The sequence below is a fragment of the Eublepharis macularius genome, chromosome 4, assembly GCF_028583425.1.
Source record: "Eublepharis macularius isolate TG4126 chromosome 4, MPM_Emac_v1.0, whole genome shotgun sequence".
Classification (NCBI taxonomy): domain Eukaryota; kingdom Metazoa; phylum Chordata; class Lepidosauria; order Squamata; family Eublepharidae; genus Eublepharis; species Eublepharis macularius.
The window spans coordinates 86,562,254-86,578,497 of record NC_072793.1 but is presented as its reverse complement, the minus strand read 5'-3'; the positions used below and the strand labels follow the sequence as shown (position 1 = coordinate 86,578,497).

General features: G+C 40.5%; 1 protein-coding gene across 3 annotated transcripts in view; it reads left to right on the top strand.

Moving 5' to 3' along the window:
• Positions 1 to 16,244, top strand: part of GEMIN5 (gem nuclear organelle associated protein 5) — a 67,414-nt gene that overhangs the window by 13,218 nt on the left and 37,952 nt on the right. For all 3 annotated transcript variants that reach the window (XM_054978232.1, XM_054978230.1, XM_054978229.1), the window contains exons 8-12: positions 4,390 to 4,602; positions 7,687 to 7,772; positions 9,728 to 9,810; positions 11,049 to 11,185; positions 14,078 to 14,151. In XM_054978232.1, the coding sequence (XP_054834207.1) occupies positions 4,390 to 4,602; positions 7,687 to 7,772; positions 9,728 to 9,810; positions 11,049 to 11,185; positions 14,078 to 14,151 (593 nt within the window). The remainder of the gene's footprint in view (positions 1 to 4,389; positions 4,603 to 7,686; positions 7,773 to 9,727; positions 9,811 to 11,048; positions 11,186 to 14,077; positions 14,152 to 16,244) is intronic.

The window sequence follows — 16,244 nt, the reverse complement described above, 5'->3', positions numbered from 1 at the left end:
TAATTCTCGAACTGCCACAGTTCCCCTTTCACGTCCCATTTTTTTTCTAGATATTGTTTCAATTTCTCCCAATCTGCATTAAATTGTCCTGGATCAAGATCTTTACGTTTTCTTGTCATTTTGTCCATCTCAGCCATGTACAGCAATTTATAAATCCAATCTTCTGTAGTTGGTATTTCTTGTACTTTCCATTTCTGCGCATATAAAAGTCTTGCTGCTGTAATCATGTAAAATAACAATGTTCTATACTGCATCGGAACATCTTCCATTCCCAAGTTCAGTAGCAGCAATTCTGGGTTCTTATTTATTTGGGTTTGCAAAACCTCATTAATTACTTCAATTATATCTCCCCAGTATTGCTTCGCTACCTCACAAGTCCACCACATGTGGTATAATGATCCTTCATGTTTTTTACATTTCCAGCATTTATTTGACATATTAATATTTCCTAGCACAATTTTCTTTGGTATCAAGTACCAACGATAAATCATTTTGTAGACATTCTCTTTAATACTTGTACATGTTGTAATCTTCAAAGTCGTTTTCCACAGGTATTCCCACGCCTCCATTGTTATTTCTTTGTGAAAATTTATAGCCCACTTCACCATCTGGACTTTTACTGTTTCATCCTCTGTAAACCATTTTAAAAGTACTTTATAAATCCTTGAAATTTCCCTTTTACCTTCTTGAAAAATTACATCTTCTAATTCTGAATTCTCCATTCTTATTCCTCCTTTCAAACAGTCCGAATGGTAAAGATCTCTGATCTGTCTATATTGAAACCTTCCATAACATGGAGACAGCTCTTCTTCTGTTTTTATTCTCAATTTTGAAAATTCTACTCGAGTTATCTCCTTGTAGGTTAAACATTGCTGCTCATTATCAACAGCTCTCGGATCTATTACTTCATACGGAACCACCCAAGAAGGAATTCCATCTTGTAGGTAATTTTTATACTTCTTCCAAATTGTGAAGAGGCTTCTCCGGATATAGTGGTGTATAAACATAGAGTCTGCTTTTACTTTATCGTACCACAAATATGCATGCCATCCAAATGTTTTTTTGTATCCCTCCAAAGCCAATAACTTGCGTTTTTTCAACGTCATCCATTCTTTTATCCATGCCAAACATATTGCTTCGTGATATAGTCTTAGATTGGGCAGCTGCATTCCACCTCTCTCTTTAGCGTCCTGCAATACTTTCATTTTCACACGAGGTTTCTTGCCTGCCCACACAAAGTCCGATATTTTCCTTTGCCATTTTTTGAATTGTTTGGAGTCTCGGATAATTGGAATTGTTTGTAACAAGAACATCACTCTTGGCAATACATTCATCTTTACTGCTGCAATTCTTCCCAACCATGACAAATTCAACTTATTCCATTTTATCAAGTCTCGCTCTATTTGTATCCACAATTTCTCATAGTTATTCTTAAATAAGTCTATGTTTTTCACAGTTAGTTCAATACCAAGATATTTCACCTTATTTGTTACTTCACAGTCCGTTATTTCCATTAGTTCTTGTTGTTTCTGTTTAGTCATATTCTTACATAGTATCTTTGACTTCCTTTTATTTACATAAAATCCTGCCAAATCTCCAAATTCCTTTATTTTCTCCATTACCCTTTGGCATGTTCTCAATTGGGTTGTCCACAATTAACATTATATCATCCGCAAATGCTCTGGCCTTGTAGGAAAACTCTTTTATTTTTATTCCTCAGATTGCATCATCTTCCCGTATCTGAATCATCAATATTTCCAAAACCAAAATAAACAACAATGGTGACAAAGGGCAACCCTGTCTTCTACCTTTACCTATTGTTAATTTTTTAGTCACATCATCATTCACCACAATTGCTGCACTCTGGTCCCTATAAATTTCTTTCACTGCTCGTATGAACTTTTCTCCCATTTGCAGCTTCTCCATAGTGGCAAACATAAAGTCCCAGTTCAAGTTGTCAAATGCTTTTTCAGCGTCCGCGAAGAAGAAACCAACTTCTCTATCACAACGCTTGTCATAGTATTCAATAGCATTTATAACTGTCCTTAAGTTGTCTTTGATTTGTCTATTTGGCAAAAATCCAGCTTGCTCCTCCGCAATAAATTCACACATCCATCCTTTTATTCTCTCAGCCAAAATCTTCGCAAAGATTTTGTAATCATTGTTCAGCAACGAAATTGGTCTATAATTTTTAACATTGGTCAAATCCTGTCCCTCCTTAGGAATCAATGATATATTAGCTTCTCCCCAAGTATCGGGGATCCTCTGATCTCTCATGACTCTATTAATCACTTCTTTCAGGAAAGGCGCCAGTTCATTAGCCATTACTTTATAGAATTTAGCTGTTAGTCCATCCGGACCTGGTGCCTTTCCTAATTTTGTTGACTGAATTGCCTTATTTCCTCCTCCGTCACTTCCCTATTCAGTTTTTCTCTCCAGCTTTCAGAAATTGCAGGGAGCTTCATCTTTTCCAAATACCTCGTTATAGAGTCTTTATTCACTTCCTTTTTTTGGTACAGCTTTGCATAAAATTTAAAAAAAGCTCTACTAATGGCTGCCTGTTCCAAGTATGTCTTATTCTCCTCACAAATTTTATTCATGATTCTCTTCTCTTTTCTTTTCTTCAGTTGCCACGCCAAATATTTCCCAGGCTTATTTGCACCCTCAAACGACTTCTGGTTCATTCTCTTAAGATTCCATTCCAATTCCTTGTTATTCATTGCCGTCAATTGTTCTTGTAGGATTTTAATATCCTGATATATCTTCTTTTTTCCCGGTCTCTTCTTAAGTTGAATCTCTTTGGCTTTTATTTTCTCCATAATCTCTAACCTCTTCTCCTCTTTTTTCCTTCTAGCTCTTGCATTTAAATCCATTAGTATGCCTCTAGTCACTGCTTTATAAGTGTCCCATACCTTATTAGTCGAAACTTCCTTATTCATATTATGTTGTATAAAGAATCTGGTCTCTCTTCGTAACAACTCAATGTTTTCTTCTTCATGCAAAGGATCTTCATTTATTCTCCATCCTTTTCTTTTATTTCTTTTCCCAAATCTCCACATAATTGGGTTGTGATCTGAGCCTACCATAGGCATTATTTCCACATCTTTAGTCCATAACGCTAAGTCTTTGGAGGCCCAGATCATGTCAATTCGTGATAAAGTAAAATGTCTTGCAGAATAAAATGTATATTGTCTAGTTTTGGGGTTCTGTCTCCTTCACTCATCTGCATTGAGTCCAATATCGAAAGGAGTCAAGACTATGTTATACACATGAACTATATGAATTTAGTGGACTCTTTTGCACTCACTTTGCACTCCCGTAGTCCCCGGGTGTGGGACTTGTTGCAGCTGTTATGTGGTAATTGATTACATCCTAATTATTAAAGTTGGTCTGGATGACTGTATAAAAACTAGATATTGAATAATTGTAGTTATTGCATTGAAAAATTATTGTATTACTTACAGTCCTGAGCGATTCTCGTTTCTTGTTTGTTTTTGTCCCCGCAGCAGGCTCAGGGTAGATTCCAATTAATACAATATAAAATACAATACCTTTAAAACCAATAAAACATCTTTAAAATATTTAAAAACACACACACAACAGACAATATAGCAGCAGGGTTTTTTTTTTTGAAGTGTAGCCTGAGATTTATCATATTATCTTCCCTTGGCGAGAGAACCTATAAGGTAGCAGGTCATTGAAAAAAAAATCCCGTTTGGGAGTATTTTTGTTTAACCACATTGGTGATGGTTAAACAAATACAAGAATATGAATGAGTAACTGGAATGATTAACCTATTAAACAAATACAAGAATATGAATGATTAACTGGAATGATCAACCTATTAAACTGATTTCACAGTTATCTATTTCAGTTGATAAATAACCAAACAATAATTAGTTTTCTGATATAACTAAAACTAACCTGAGAAGTTATTGTTCTGAAAATGAAACCTTCGTCTGTGTTGCAAATATTAAGGTTATAATAACCAGCAAGAACGAGCCTTTATGTAGAAAACTATAATTTAAATAGTCTTACTGACTAGTGATTTAAATCAGTTTGATTTAAATCAAATCCACCCTGGTGCACATTGAGTATCTGAGAACCACATATGTCAGCTGTGTGATGAACAGGAGAGTGGCACACCTGCTCCCCAATCAGAGAAAGATTGTCGCCATTCCTCTGAGTTTCTAAACTCTTGTCTCTTCCTCACATCTGCATTTCAGGTTGCTGTAGCAGCTACTTATTCCTAAAATAGACACTGGCTTCTCTGCCATGCTCTTATTTGTAAATAGCATCCTTTTGGAGGAAGAATTTTATAACACTTGCACTTGAATCTTTCAATATTTTTGTTATGCTTGTATTCATAACACTTCTATTTCTCTTCAGGTAAAGTGTTGGGACCTGACCACTTTAAACTGCTGCTGGACGATGCCCTCTCTTGGGGGCTTTGTTTATAGCCTGGCTTTCTCCCCTGTGGATACAGGCTCTCTTGCTATAGGAGTAGGGGACAGCATGATACGGGTGTGGAATACTTTGTCAATAAACAATCACTATGATGTGAAAACTTTCTGGCAGGGCATTAAATCCAAGGTCACAGCTGTAAGTATATTACAAGTCTATTTCTTTTATGCAGGAATAATAATTGTGCTTATATACCACTCTTGTAGACAGATTAGTGCCCTACTCAGAGCGGTGAGCAAAGTCACTATGCTATTATTCCCACAATACAGCTGGGGAGCTGGGCGGAGAGGAGAGGCTTACCAAAGGCCACCTACTGAGCTCATGGCCATCACGGGATTCCAACCAGCAGAGTGCTGATTTGCAGTCCAGCCACTTAATCACTACGCTACATGTTCTAGCTTGTTGGCTGTATGTAGAAGTGTGGCCTTTGTGATTTACAATGCAGGAAAATAAAACACTTTATTTTGGAGATGGTTGTTGGGGGTTTTCCGGGCTGTATTGCCGTGGTCTTGGCATTGTAGTTCCTGACGTTTCGCCAGCAGCTGTGGCTGGCATCTTCAGAGGTGTAGCACCAAAAGACAGAGATCTCTCAGTGTCACAGTGTGGAAAAGATGTAGGTCATTTGTATCTACTCAGGAGGGGTGGGGTTGAGCTGAGTCATTCTGTAAGAGTTTCCCAGGGTGTGGAATGCTAATGGCGGGAGGCTTCACTGTATCCTGAGGCGGTTCTTTTGCATATGGATTGGTGCTTGATGTGCTAATCTTCTCTGCAGGGCTATTGTCGGGTGTGGAGTGTTTTGTTGGCCTGGTGTTTTTCAGAACTGGAGCCCATGCTCTGTTCATTCTTAAGGTTTCTTCTTTCCTGTTGAAGTTTTGCTTATGCTTGTGAATTTCAATGGCTTCCCTGTGCAGTCTGACAAAGTAGTTGGAGGTGTTGTCCAGTATTTTGGTGTCCTGGAATAAGATACTGTGCCCTGTTTGAGTTAGGCTATGTTCAGCCACTGCTGATTTTTCAGGCTGTCCAAGTCTGCAGTGTCTTTCATGTTCTTTTATTCTTGTCTGGATGCTACGCTTTGTGGTCCCGATGTAAACTTGTCCACAGCTGCAGGGTATACGGTATACTCCTGCAGAGGTGAGGGGGTCTCTGCTGTCTTTTGCTGATCGTAGCATCTGTTGTATTTTTCGGGTGGGTCTGAATACTGCTTGAAGGTTATGCTTTTTCATAAGCTTTCCCATCTGATCAGTAATTCCTTTGATATATGGCAAAAACACTTTTCCTGTGGGAGACTGTTTTTCTTTGGTTGTTTGATTCATCCTGGGTTTGATTGCTCTTCGGATTTCATTTCTGGAGTAGCCATTTGCCTGAAGTGCGTGGTTTAGATGATTAATTTCCTCATTGAGAAAGCGCGGCTCACATATCCGTCTTGCACGATCCACTAATGTTTTCATTATGCCTCTTTTCTGTCGGGGGTGGTGATTGGAGTTTTTGTGTAAGTACCGATCAGTGTGAGTTGGTTTCCTGTAGACCTTGTGACCTAACTGAAAGTTTGCTTTGCGGATGACCAAGGTATCCAGGAATGAGAGTTTTCCCTCACTTTCTTTCTCCATTGTGAATTGTATGTTCAGGTGGATGTTGTTGAGATGATTCAAAAACTCCATCAATTCTTCCTCCCCATGGCTCCAAATGATGAATGTATCATCCACAAACCGGAACCATACACTGGGTTTGTGGGGTGCTGATTCTAGAGCTGTTTTTTCAAAATGTTCCATGTAGAAGTTTGCTATAACTGGGCTGAGTGGGCTCCCCATGGCCACCCCATCCATCTGTTCATAGAATTCGTTGTCCCATTGGAAGTAACTGGTTGTCAGACAATGATGGAATAAGGCTGTTACATCCTCTGGGAAAATCTGATTAATCAGTGCAATAGTGTCTTTTACTGGAACCTTGGTAAACAGGGATACAACATCAAAACTGACAAGTATGTCTTGTGGATTGAGTTTCAGAGAACTGATTTTGTTGATGAAATCTGCTGAATCTTTGATGTAAGACGAGGTTTTCCCGATGTGGTCCTGCAGGAGATCTGCCAGATGTCTAGCTAATTCATATGTCGGTGAACCAATGGCACTCACAATGGGTCGGAGTGGGACTGAATCTTTATGTATTTTGGGGAGTCCATATAGTCTAGGTGGCTGTGCTTCTGTCTTGCATAGTTTGCTGTGCGTGTCGGGATGTAGTGAGGAATTCTTGATCAGCGCATTTGTTAGCCTGGTGATTTTGCAAGTGGGATCTCGTTTTAGTTTTTTGTAGGTGGAGGGGTCCAGGAGTTCCTTAATCTTCTTTTTGTATTCCTCCGTTTTCATGATCACTGTATTTTGGACTTTCTATGATTTTGGAGCCATCCAGTTCCTTTAACAGAGCAGCAGATGATTTCCATTATTATCCACTCCCCCGCCCCCCAGCCGATCTCATTTTGTCTCTGCTATTCCTGAGGATCTGCTGCCCTCCAAGAACAATACTTTAGGAGGAGGGTTCAGTGGGCTGTGGCAGGATGGAGAAGCAGGAAAGGATAACTGAAAAGTCTGTGTATGGCAGGATATACCCCATTGTCAGAAGCCATTCTGAGTGGGAGTGGGCAGCAGGGTGATTTGGGACGCAAGATCAAAGGGGGCTTAAAATTCAGATATCTGTTAATTTTTGGATTTTAATAAATTTTGCAGTTAGGTTTTTTGTGCATCCCTTTCAGACCAAAATGTGCTACACCCTCTCAGCTTATAGTTGCAAATGTAAACAAAAGTTGTGATTTAATAAGACATTGTTTCTGTTGAGTGATGAGAGATTTTTTTTTCACACTGTTTGTGTCTTGTTTAATGTGTTGTCATTTTTCATTTTTTCTTATGTCTTGGGTTCTCAAAAGCTTGAAGTGGCCTGGGCCTCCCGGCACCTCTGAGGGAGCCTGTTTAGGAGCTTCCCAGATGTTTAAAAATTGCTCAAACAGTGAAAGATATGATTGTTTGGCCCAGACTCAAAGAGCTCAGTGCTTGGGATATTTGCAGCAGTTTCCCAAAATGGCTAAAGCATGACAAATTGGTTGTAAGGGAGTGCCTTGTCATTCTTCACCCTGTGGGAATCTGCTGAGTCAAAGAAGCAAGGCACAAATAGTGTAAATGAAACTTGGGTATGATACAGCGGAAACCATTATTTTCCTCTTCTTGTTGCTTGCAGTTGTCTTGGCATCCAACTAAAGAAGGCTGTTTAGCTTTTGGGACAGATGATGGGAAAGTTGGTGTGTATGACACTTACTCTAACAAGTAAGATATTACTACAACTTTGACAGTCATGGGGTAGTGCAGGGGGGATTGCAGCTCTGAAACTAATGCAAAACTTGAAAAATCCATCCTGTGCAAAGAGATTGTAAAATGTGAGCATGGATCCCTGTCACAAGCCCTTCCAGTCAGCAGCATATGACAAATATCATAGGAAGGGCAATTAAGGTGGGATTAAAGGAAAGATTGAAAGGCATGAATCAAAGCCTGGGCAACATTTTGGTTACTATGAAGTGTTGTTTCAGTTGCATTTTGGTGTTTGTGGTGGCTGCTGGTGTTTGAGATGGGAATTTTTCATCACAATGGGGCAAACTGCATGATCAGCCGTTTTTAAATTGACAGCCTGGGCATGGGGAAGCTGCTACAAAGAGGCTACTGCCAGCTCCTTCTGAATGTTAGCATTAATGAGAGATTTAACCCTAAGTTATTTTGTCACAGGTACACTCCAGTTCTTTTAGCTAGTCTCATGTTGCATAGTAACCTAACATCCTTTTCTCCACTGTGTTGTTTAAAAACTAATATATAGTTGAAAGGGACCACTATTCCCTCATCATCCTATGCAAAACAGGCCAAAGTGTACCCCAAAACTGGATGCCCATAAAAACATACCTATTGAACAAATAGTTCTGTCTCTCAGAAGCAGGGAAAGTTAAAAAGCTAGCCGGTTTGATTTGGAAGAAGTTCTCCTGACTTCAAATATGGTAGTCTGTCAGACCATAAGTGTCAGCAAATCCCAGTCATTGAGTTATGCCACAAGAAAATTTTATGGGACATAGTATTGTTCTACGCATATCCAATGTCAATCTGTTACCTCAATTAAGAGGTAACGAAGAAGACCCAAAATCTGTCACGGTATGATTATGCTACACGGGCGTCAGTGGCAGGTTCAAGAGAAGACACAACACACCAAGCTTCAGTACAAATGGTGTATTAATCAATTTACAGGTGGATACATTACAGATATGTTACGTTGGCTGACAAAGTGCTTCGCCAGCAACCCGCAGAGCTGGAGCTCTTTATAGTAAAAGACTCTGCATCTTTATATATTACTCAGTAGCCTATCCCCACACAGTGCTGACTCACTGTGCCAGCCCAGGTGTCCTTGACATTTACAGAGAAGTACATCACCTGGCTGGTATCACATGATAGCTACCTGTCATCACTTTGTTACTACTGATGACTCTGATTGGTCACTGCTAGCTGCCTCATCTCAGTGTTTATTTTATTATCTTGACAAAATCATATGGAGGTGGTAGTGAAAGCTTTTTTTTCTGAATTCAGTGGGCTGCAACTGGACAGAAATCACAAAAGGCAGATTATAAATAAAAATATCCTTTATATATCTAAGTATCTCAAACCTATAAAATCCTCTCCTTCCAATCCTCTGGATTTGAGTTTACTTGTAACCCCATCCAACCAACTTGTCTCAGTTTCTTCATTGTTATCCAGTAACATATCTCTGCAGTATACTGCCAAGTCCCTTTGTTTATTCAGCCTTGAATGTCCTGGATTTGAACTGATGGACCAGCGTGTAGGTCCTCACTCTTTGGCAGCTGCCTACCAGGATTTTTAGCACCGTAGTATGATATAGTTGTATTAAATCTTTTTTCCTCCTGTAGTCTAAACATTTTCTTGTGTTCTGAGGGCTAACTTTAAGTTTTTTAAATTAAATTTTATTTCGTCTGTCCATGCACATCTTTCAGGGAAAATATAAGCTATCAGTCCATGAATATTCCCTGTATTTAGGCACCACAGGCATAGGAAACTTCACATGCAAATAGAATGACAGTCCTAGGAGATGAGAAATGCAGATAGGTCATGAAATGAGCTGCTATTCTAGTGTCTATGCAATTTTCTTTATCATTTATGTGTATTATAAACCTGATAATGCATGTTCAATGCAAGCTGTTTAAAGGTGGTGTTTATTATCTCCTCATTAGGCCCCCTCAGATCTCCAGCTCTTACCACAAGAAAACTGTGTATGCGTTAGCCTGGGGACCTCCTGTTTCCCCATTATCTTTTGGTGAGTCAAGTTGTTACTGCTGGAATATTTTTTGTTGGCATCAGTACTTTGCATGTGTTGTAGAACTGTAGTGATTCAGTCTACAAGGATGTTTAGCAGAAAGACTGAGCTTGGGATCCCTCCGCACCTGAGACATGGGGTGATAGTTATGCTTGTTTGCTCCTGAACTGTTTTAGTGCATTGCTCTCTAATTGTGTAACTCAGCCATATTCACTGCGGTTTGTATATTTTATGTTCTTATCACTTTGTTTTAAATTGTATTATCTGGATCGAGTCTCCATGAGAAAGGAGGACTATACATGAAGTATATTGATAAATTGATACATTCTTTTAAAAAGTGGGAGGAAACCCCTAGATTTGGCAGCTACAAGTCCTAGAGATGTGAGACCACAACATGGAGGCAAGTTGTAGAAGGAAGAAGAGGCTTCCTTGAAATTTTTGTACTCTGTTGAAGTGGATATGAAATGCTCAGCTTTCCCGCGTTAGAGTACATGTAGATCAGCAAGTTCCAATGTGAGGATAAAACAGTTCATTCATAACTTTTTTGTATTAATTGTAATAGTTTAGTTAAGGAGAGCTTGGCAAGAGGGTCCAAGATGGAATGTAAGAAATCTGTAGTTTAGCACCATGCTAATTGTCAGTAATCAGATGGTCCCTTTCAGTCCTTGTCCCCAGCTAAAGGGAAGCCTGAGTTTATGTAATTGCATTTGTTTGCATATAACTCGTATTATCACTGCATCCCTCCTGTTGCTGTTTTTTCCACATCCCTGTTCAAGTTCAGATTTTAAGCTTTCAGGAAGCAATTTTCTGTTGCCTTGGTTACCCAGTAAATCACTTTGTACGTTGATGGCACTATACAATCAATCTGACTTACAAGCTGGGAATTGCATGAAAACCTGTGTCTGTTAAAAAAAAAAAAAGTTTGCAAGTACAAATTTTAAAATGCTCTTTACCATGATCGCAGGTGATAGGAAGCTGCCACTTTGACTGATCCTACCTCCAGCGTTTACCTGTACCTAGAGATTAGTGACTTGGGCTGTGTAGTGCAAAATTGCCTTAAGCCTCTAGAGGGTGATGGAACCATATTGGTGAAAAGAGAGCTTAATGTTTTCTGCCATGCTGGTGTGCACTTTCTTGAACTAATTTTTTATTCAAGGTGTAGACTCTCAGAAATAATTGCCACAGTACTTGCTTCATTCACTTTCTTGCACTTAACACTTTTTTTCTCTTTCTTATAGGAGAAGATGGTGACAGACCTTCAGTAACCTTGTATAGCTGTGCAGGAGAGGGAACTGTCTTCCAACACAATCCTTGGAAACTTAATGGGGAAGCCCATGACATCAACAAAGTTATCAGAGAAACTAATTCAATCAAAGTGAGCAGGAATTCTTGGAGCAGAAAGCTTCTGTCATGCTCCATCCGTATTGTTGTGTACTTGTGATGGATGAGCTAATGAAATTGATGTGTTGAATTAGTGTGGTAGCATGGGATCTGAAGTTGTTCAAGGAATTTATAGAGTTAGCAATCCTTCTTCTGTGAAGAAAAGGCAAGTAGCTAGAATTTAAAGCCTTATACAGGGGCAGTCCAACGTCTGGGAAGAGGCTTCTGGAGGTTGTATAGTTCAGGGACAGGGAGCCCAGAGACAAAAAAAGCTCAAGGAAGTGCTTAGAGAGTATGCAATGGACTGAGGAAGAAGAGTCTTAAGAAAGAGTAAATGGAGGAATAAGTTTGAAGGGGAGAGCAGGTGGGGAGTTAAAAAACAGGGGCCTTTGAAGAAACTTCACAGTACTTAAAGTTCACAGGAACTGTAGGAAAAGGACTACTCAGGAAGTTGGTCAAGAGACAGGATGGCTGCAGAAGGTGGGTGTGAAATGCAGAGAGTGCCAAAGACAACGGATGACAAAGTTAGAAAGCTGACACAGAGTAGCAAGGGTTGAAGAACTGAGACAAAATAGTACTCTCATTCTAGGGAGAGGAGGGGCTGTGCACTGTTGACAGAATGAAAGAGGGCAGGTAAGGGAGGAAGCCAAAAAGGTGTAGGATTGCTAGGTATAGACTTCAGGTCTGCCAAGGGAATTCTGTATCTTATGCTGTCATTTCAGCCTTTGGCAAGTCTAAGAGGGAAATGAGAGCCAGAAAAATAGAGAGGGTTAGAGGAGGTGCCAAATCACATGTTGATTTGAACTAACTAGACAGTTCTTTCACTCTGAGCCTCTAGTTCAGTTCATGCTTGTAAACCTGTTGCAAATTTAAAACACTTGACCCCCTCTTAATATGAACTTCTTGCAGATGTTTAACAGCATGCAGCTAATTGAGTTTTGTACACATCTGTCCTTTGCTGAATTCTTTGTATCAGGAGGAAATGTTTCTTTTGTGGCAAGTCCTCTGTCCATTGTTCTCTTAGGTCTGCAACGTATTTGCACAGGAAGGCTTAAATGAGCAAATGACTTGGTTCTGGCATTTGGATCTGCCAAATCTTGACTGCCCTGAAGCTTTTCATTTTCTAAACGCTTCAGGTTTAAATTAAAAGATGTAGGGTGTTCCTCCTTGGGTAGGCAACTGTCTCCAACACTATTCTGGAGAATTAAGGAGGGAATGAGAAGTTACAGAACTGAAATTTAGTTTTTTGCTCCCATGCTGAGATGAGACCCCCCTGCCTTGGCTTGTCCAAACCATTAAATGGTGAGAGCACTTACTTCACTCTTTTTGTTAGTGATCTTGGTGGTCCTGTGTCTCTCAGGCAACAGAACAGACCACCCACTGACCAGATAAGGGGTTTCTGTGTACATGGGGGACTCCCCAGATAAGAAAAAAAATACTGCTAGTAAATTTATGAAGAAAAACCTCTTCCCCCAATAGTCTGAGGACTGAGCATACTTTATTACCTTCTAGGAGCTATGGGATGTTGAGGGCTGTGAGAGTAGGTTAAATAACAGACTGGGATAGGGGAGGTGTTTTCTTTAAACCCCTTTCTTGGACAGGAGGATTAAGGGAGAAGGTATTTATATCTGAGAGGCTCATTTGCCACTGCCCTCTCCCTATGCAAGTCCATGATGGTAATAAGATTAAGAGCTGTGGTCTTGTTGAAGCTAACAGTCCTGATGGTGAATGTAATAAGAATCACTGAACACATGTTCTTCCTCCGGTCCTGATGAATTGTACCCCTGGAGACAACAAAGGGAACATAAGAAGAGCCCAGCTGGGTCAACCTATTGGTCCACCTAGTCCACCATCCTGTCTCACATAGTGGCCAGCCAGTAGCTCTGGAAGGCCAACAAACAAGGTATAGAGGCCAAGACTTCCTCTGATGTAGCTTCCTGGCACTGGTATTCAGAGGTTTACTGCCTCTGAATGTGCAGGTTCCTTTTAGTCACCATGGCTAGTAGACACTGATAGAATCTATCCTTCAAGAATTTATCTAATGTCTTTTTAAAGTTGTCTGTGCCTGTGGTCATTACTATATCTGTCATTGCCCTTGATGCCCTTGATGTTGATTGTACTACTCTCACACTATGTAATCTGCCATGAGTCTCAGTGAGAAAGGCAGACTATAAATGACATAAATAATAGTAATAATTTGACATTTTAATCACTTGTGTAAAGACATACTTCCTTTTGTCTGTTCCACACAGCATGTTAGAATTGTGGACTGGTGGGGAGAGATCAGATCATGACTTAGGAACATGTACTGTGAGCTGTACATACTCCAGCTTCAGCCCCCCCCCCATCCTTCTTCCATACAATATGGGGAGAGTTAAGTAAAAATATCCCCTGTCTACACAGTGTTGCCTCAGGTATTGTGGGGCCTGATTGAGGTTCATGGTTAAGATGAGCAGGAAACTAATCATTTACCCTCTGAGCTTAGCAGTGTTGTGCTGTTGCACTGCGGAGGGATGTCCTGTAAAGAGTTTTCCTGCCTCCACCCTCTCTATTCTTTGTAGGCCACCTACTTGTGACTACGGAATGATGCATATTACATTTGAGACAATAGTCATGACTACTTCCAGGAAAGTGTAGTTGTTTGTTTATGGAATAATGTTTTTTTCCCATTTATCTGTCATTGCCAGTGCATGGCAGTGGCTGAAATACTGTCAAACCTAAAGTACTTACTCATGAAAATGATACAAGAATCAGCAACAGTTGAAGGAATTCACTGAGTCGTTACAATATTTGCTGCTCATCCCTCTTTCCTGTGCACTTCTGTCACATTTGGGGAAATCAGTTTCACAACGGTTAAGGTTCTATAGTTTTCTTTACTTTCTTCTAGCACAAATTACCAGCTCACACAGAAATCAGCTGGAAACCAGATGGCAGTGTCTTGGCTATTGGTAATGAAGATGGGTATGTGTTTAAATTTTAAATTAAATGTTAATTTTGTGTTTTTGGCCAGCACAGAGGATTAGGGTAAACATGGTGAAAACTGTATTGTCGAAGGCTTTCACGGCCGGAGAACGATGGTTGTTGTGGGTTTTCCGGGCTGTATTGCCGTGGTCTTGGCATTGTAGTTCCTGACGTTTCGCCAGCAGCTGTGGCTGGCATCTTCAGAGGTGTAGCACCAAAAGACAGAGATCTCTCAGTGTCACAGTGTGGAAAAGGTGTTGGCAGGTCATTTATATCTACTCAGGAGGGGTGGGGTTGAGCTGAGTCATCCTGTAAGAGTTTCCCAGGGTGTGGAATGCTAATGGCGGGAGGCTTCACTGTATCCTGAGGAGGTTCTTTTGCATATGGATTGGTGCTTGATGTGCTAATCTTCTCCGCAGGGCTATTGTCGGGTGTAGAGTGTTTTATTAAATTAACAATGATGGACAGCTAGACATCTGGCTAGACATCTGGCCGATCTCCTGCAGGACCACATCGGGAAAACCTCATCTTACATCAAAGATTCAGCAGATTTCATCAACAAAATCAGTTCTCTGAAACTCAATCCACAAGACATACTTGTCAGTTTTGATGTTGTATCCCTGTTTACCAAGGTTCCAGTAAAAGACACTATTGCACTTATTAATCAGATTTTCCCAGAGGATGTAACAGCCTTATTCCATCATTGTCTGACAACCAGTTACTTCCAATGGGATAACGAATTCTATGAACAGATGGATGGGGTGGCCATGGGGAGCCCTCTCAGCCCAGTTATAGCAAACTTCTACATGGAACATTTTGAAAAAACAGCTCTTGAATCAGCACCCCACAAACCTAGTGTATGGTTCCGGTTTGTGGATGATACATTTATCATTTGGAGCCATGGGGAGGAAGAATTGATGGGGTTTTTGAATCATCTCAACAACATCCACCTGAACATACAATTCACAATGGAGAAAGAAATCGAGGGAAAACTCCCATTCCTGGATACCTTGGTCATCCGCAAAGCAAACTTTCAGTTAGGTCACAAGGTCTACAGGAAACCAACTCACACTGATCGGTACTTACACAATAACGCCAATCACCACCCCCGACAGAAAAGAGGCATAATGAAAACATTAGTGGATCATGCAAGACGGATATGTGAGCCGCACTTTCTCAATGAGGAAATTAATCATCTAAACCACGCACTTCAGGCAAATGGCTACTCCAGAAATGAAATCCGAAGAGCAATCAAACCCAGGATGAATCAAACAACCAAGGAAAAACAGTCTCCTACAGGAAAAGTGTTTTTGCCATATATCAAAGGAATTACTGATCAGATGGGAAAGCTTATGAAAAAGCATAACCTTCAAGCAGTGTTCAGACCCACCCGAAAAATACAACAGATGCTACGATCAGCAAAAGACAGTAGAGACCCCCTCACCTCTGCAGGAGTATACCGTATACCCTGCAGCTGTGGACAAGTTTACATCGGGACCACAAAGCGTAGCATCCAGACAAGAATAAAAGAACATGAAAGACACTGCAGACTTGGACAACCTGAAAAATCAGCAGTGGCTGAACATAGCCTAACTCAAACAGGGCACAGTATCTTATTCCAGGACACCAAAATACTGGACAACACTTCCAACTACTTTGTCAGACTGCACAGGGAAGCCATTGAAATTCACAAGCATAAGCAAAACTTCAACAGGAAAGAAGAAACCTTAAGAATGAACAGAGCATGGTTTCCAGTTCTGAAAAACACCAGGCTAACAAAACACTCTACACCGGACAATAGCCCTGCGGAGAAGATTAGCACATCAAGCACCAATCCATATGCAAAAGAACCTCCTCAGGATACAGTGAAGCCTCCCGCCATTAGCATTCCACACCCTGGGAAACTCTTACAGGATGACTCAGCTCAACCCCACCCCTCCTGAGTAGATACAAATGACCTGCCAACACCTTTTCCACACTGTGACACTGAGAGATCTCTGTCTTTTGGTGCTACACCTCTGAAGATGCCAGCCACAGCTGCTGGCGAAACGTCGGGAACTACAATGCCAAGACCACGGCAATACAGCCCGGAA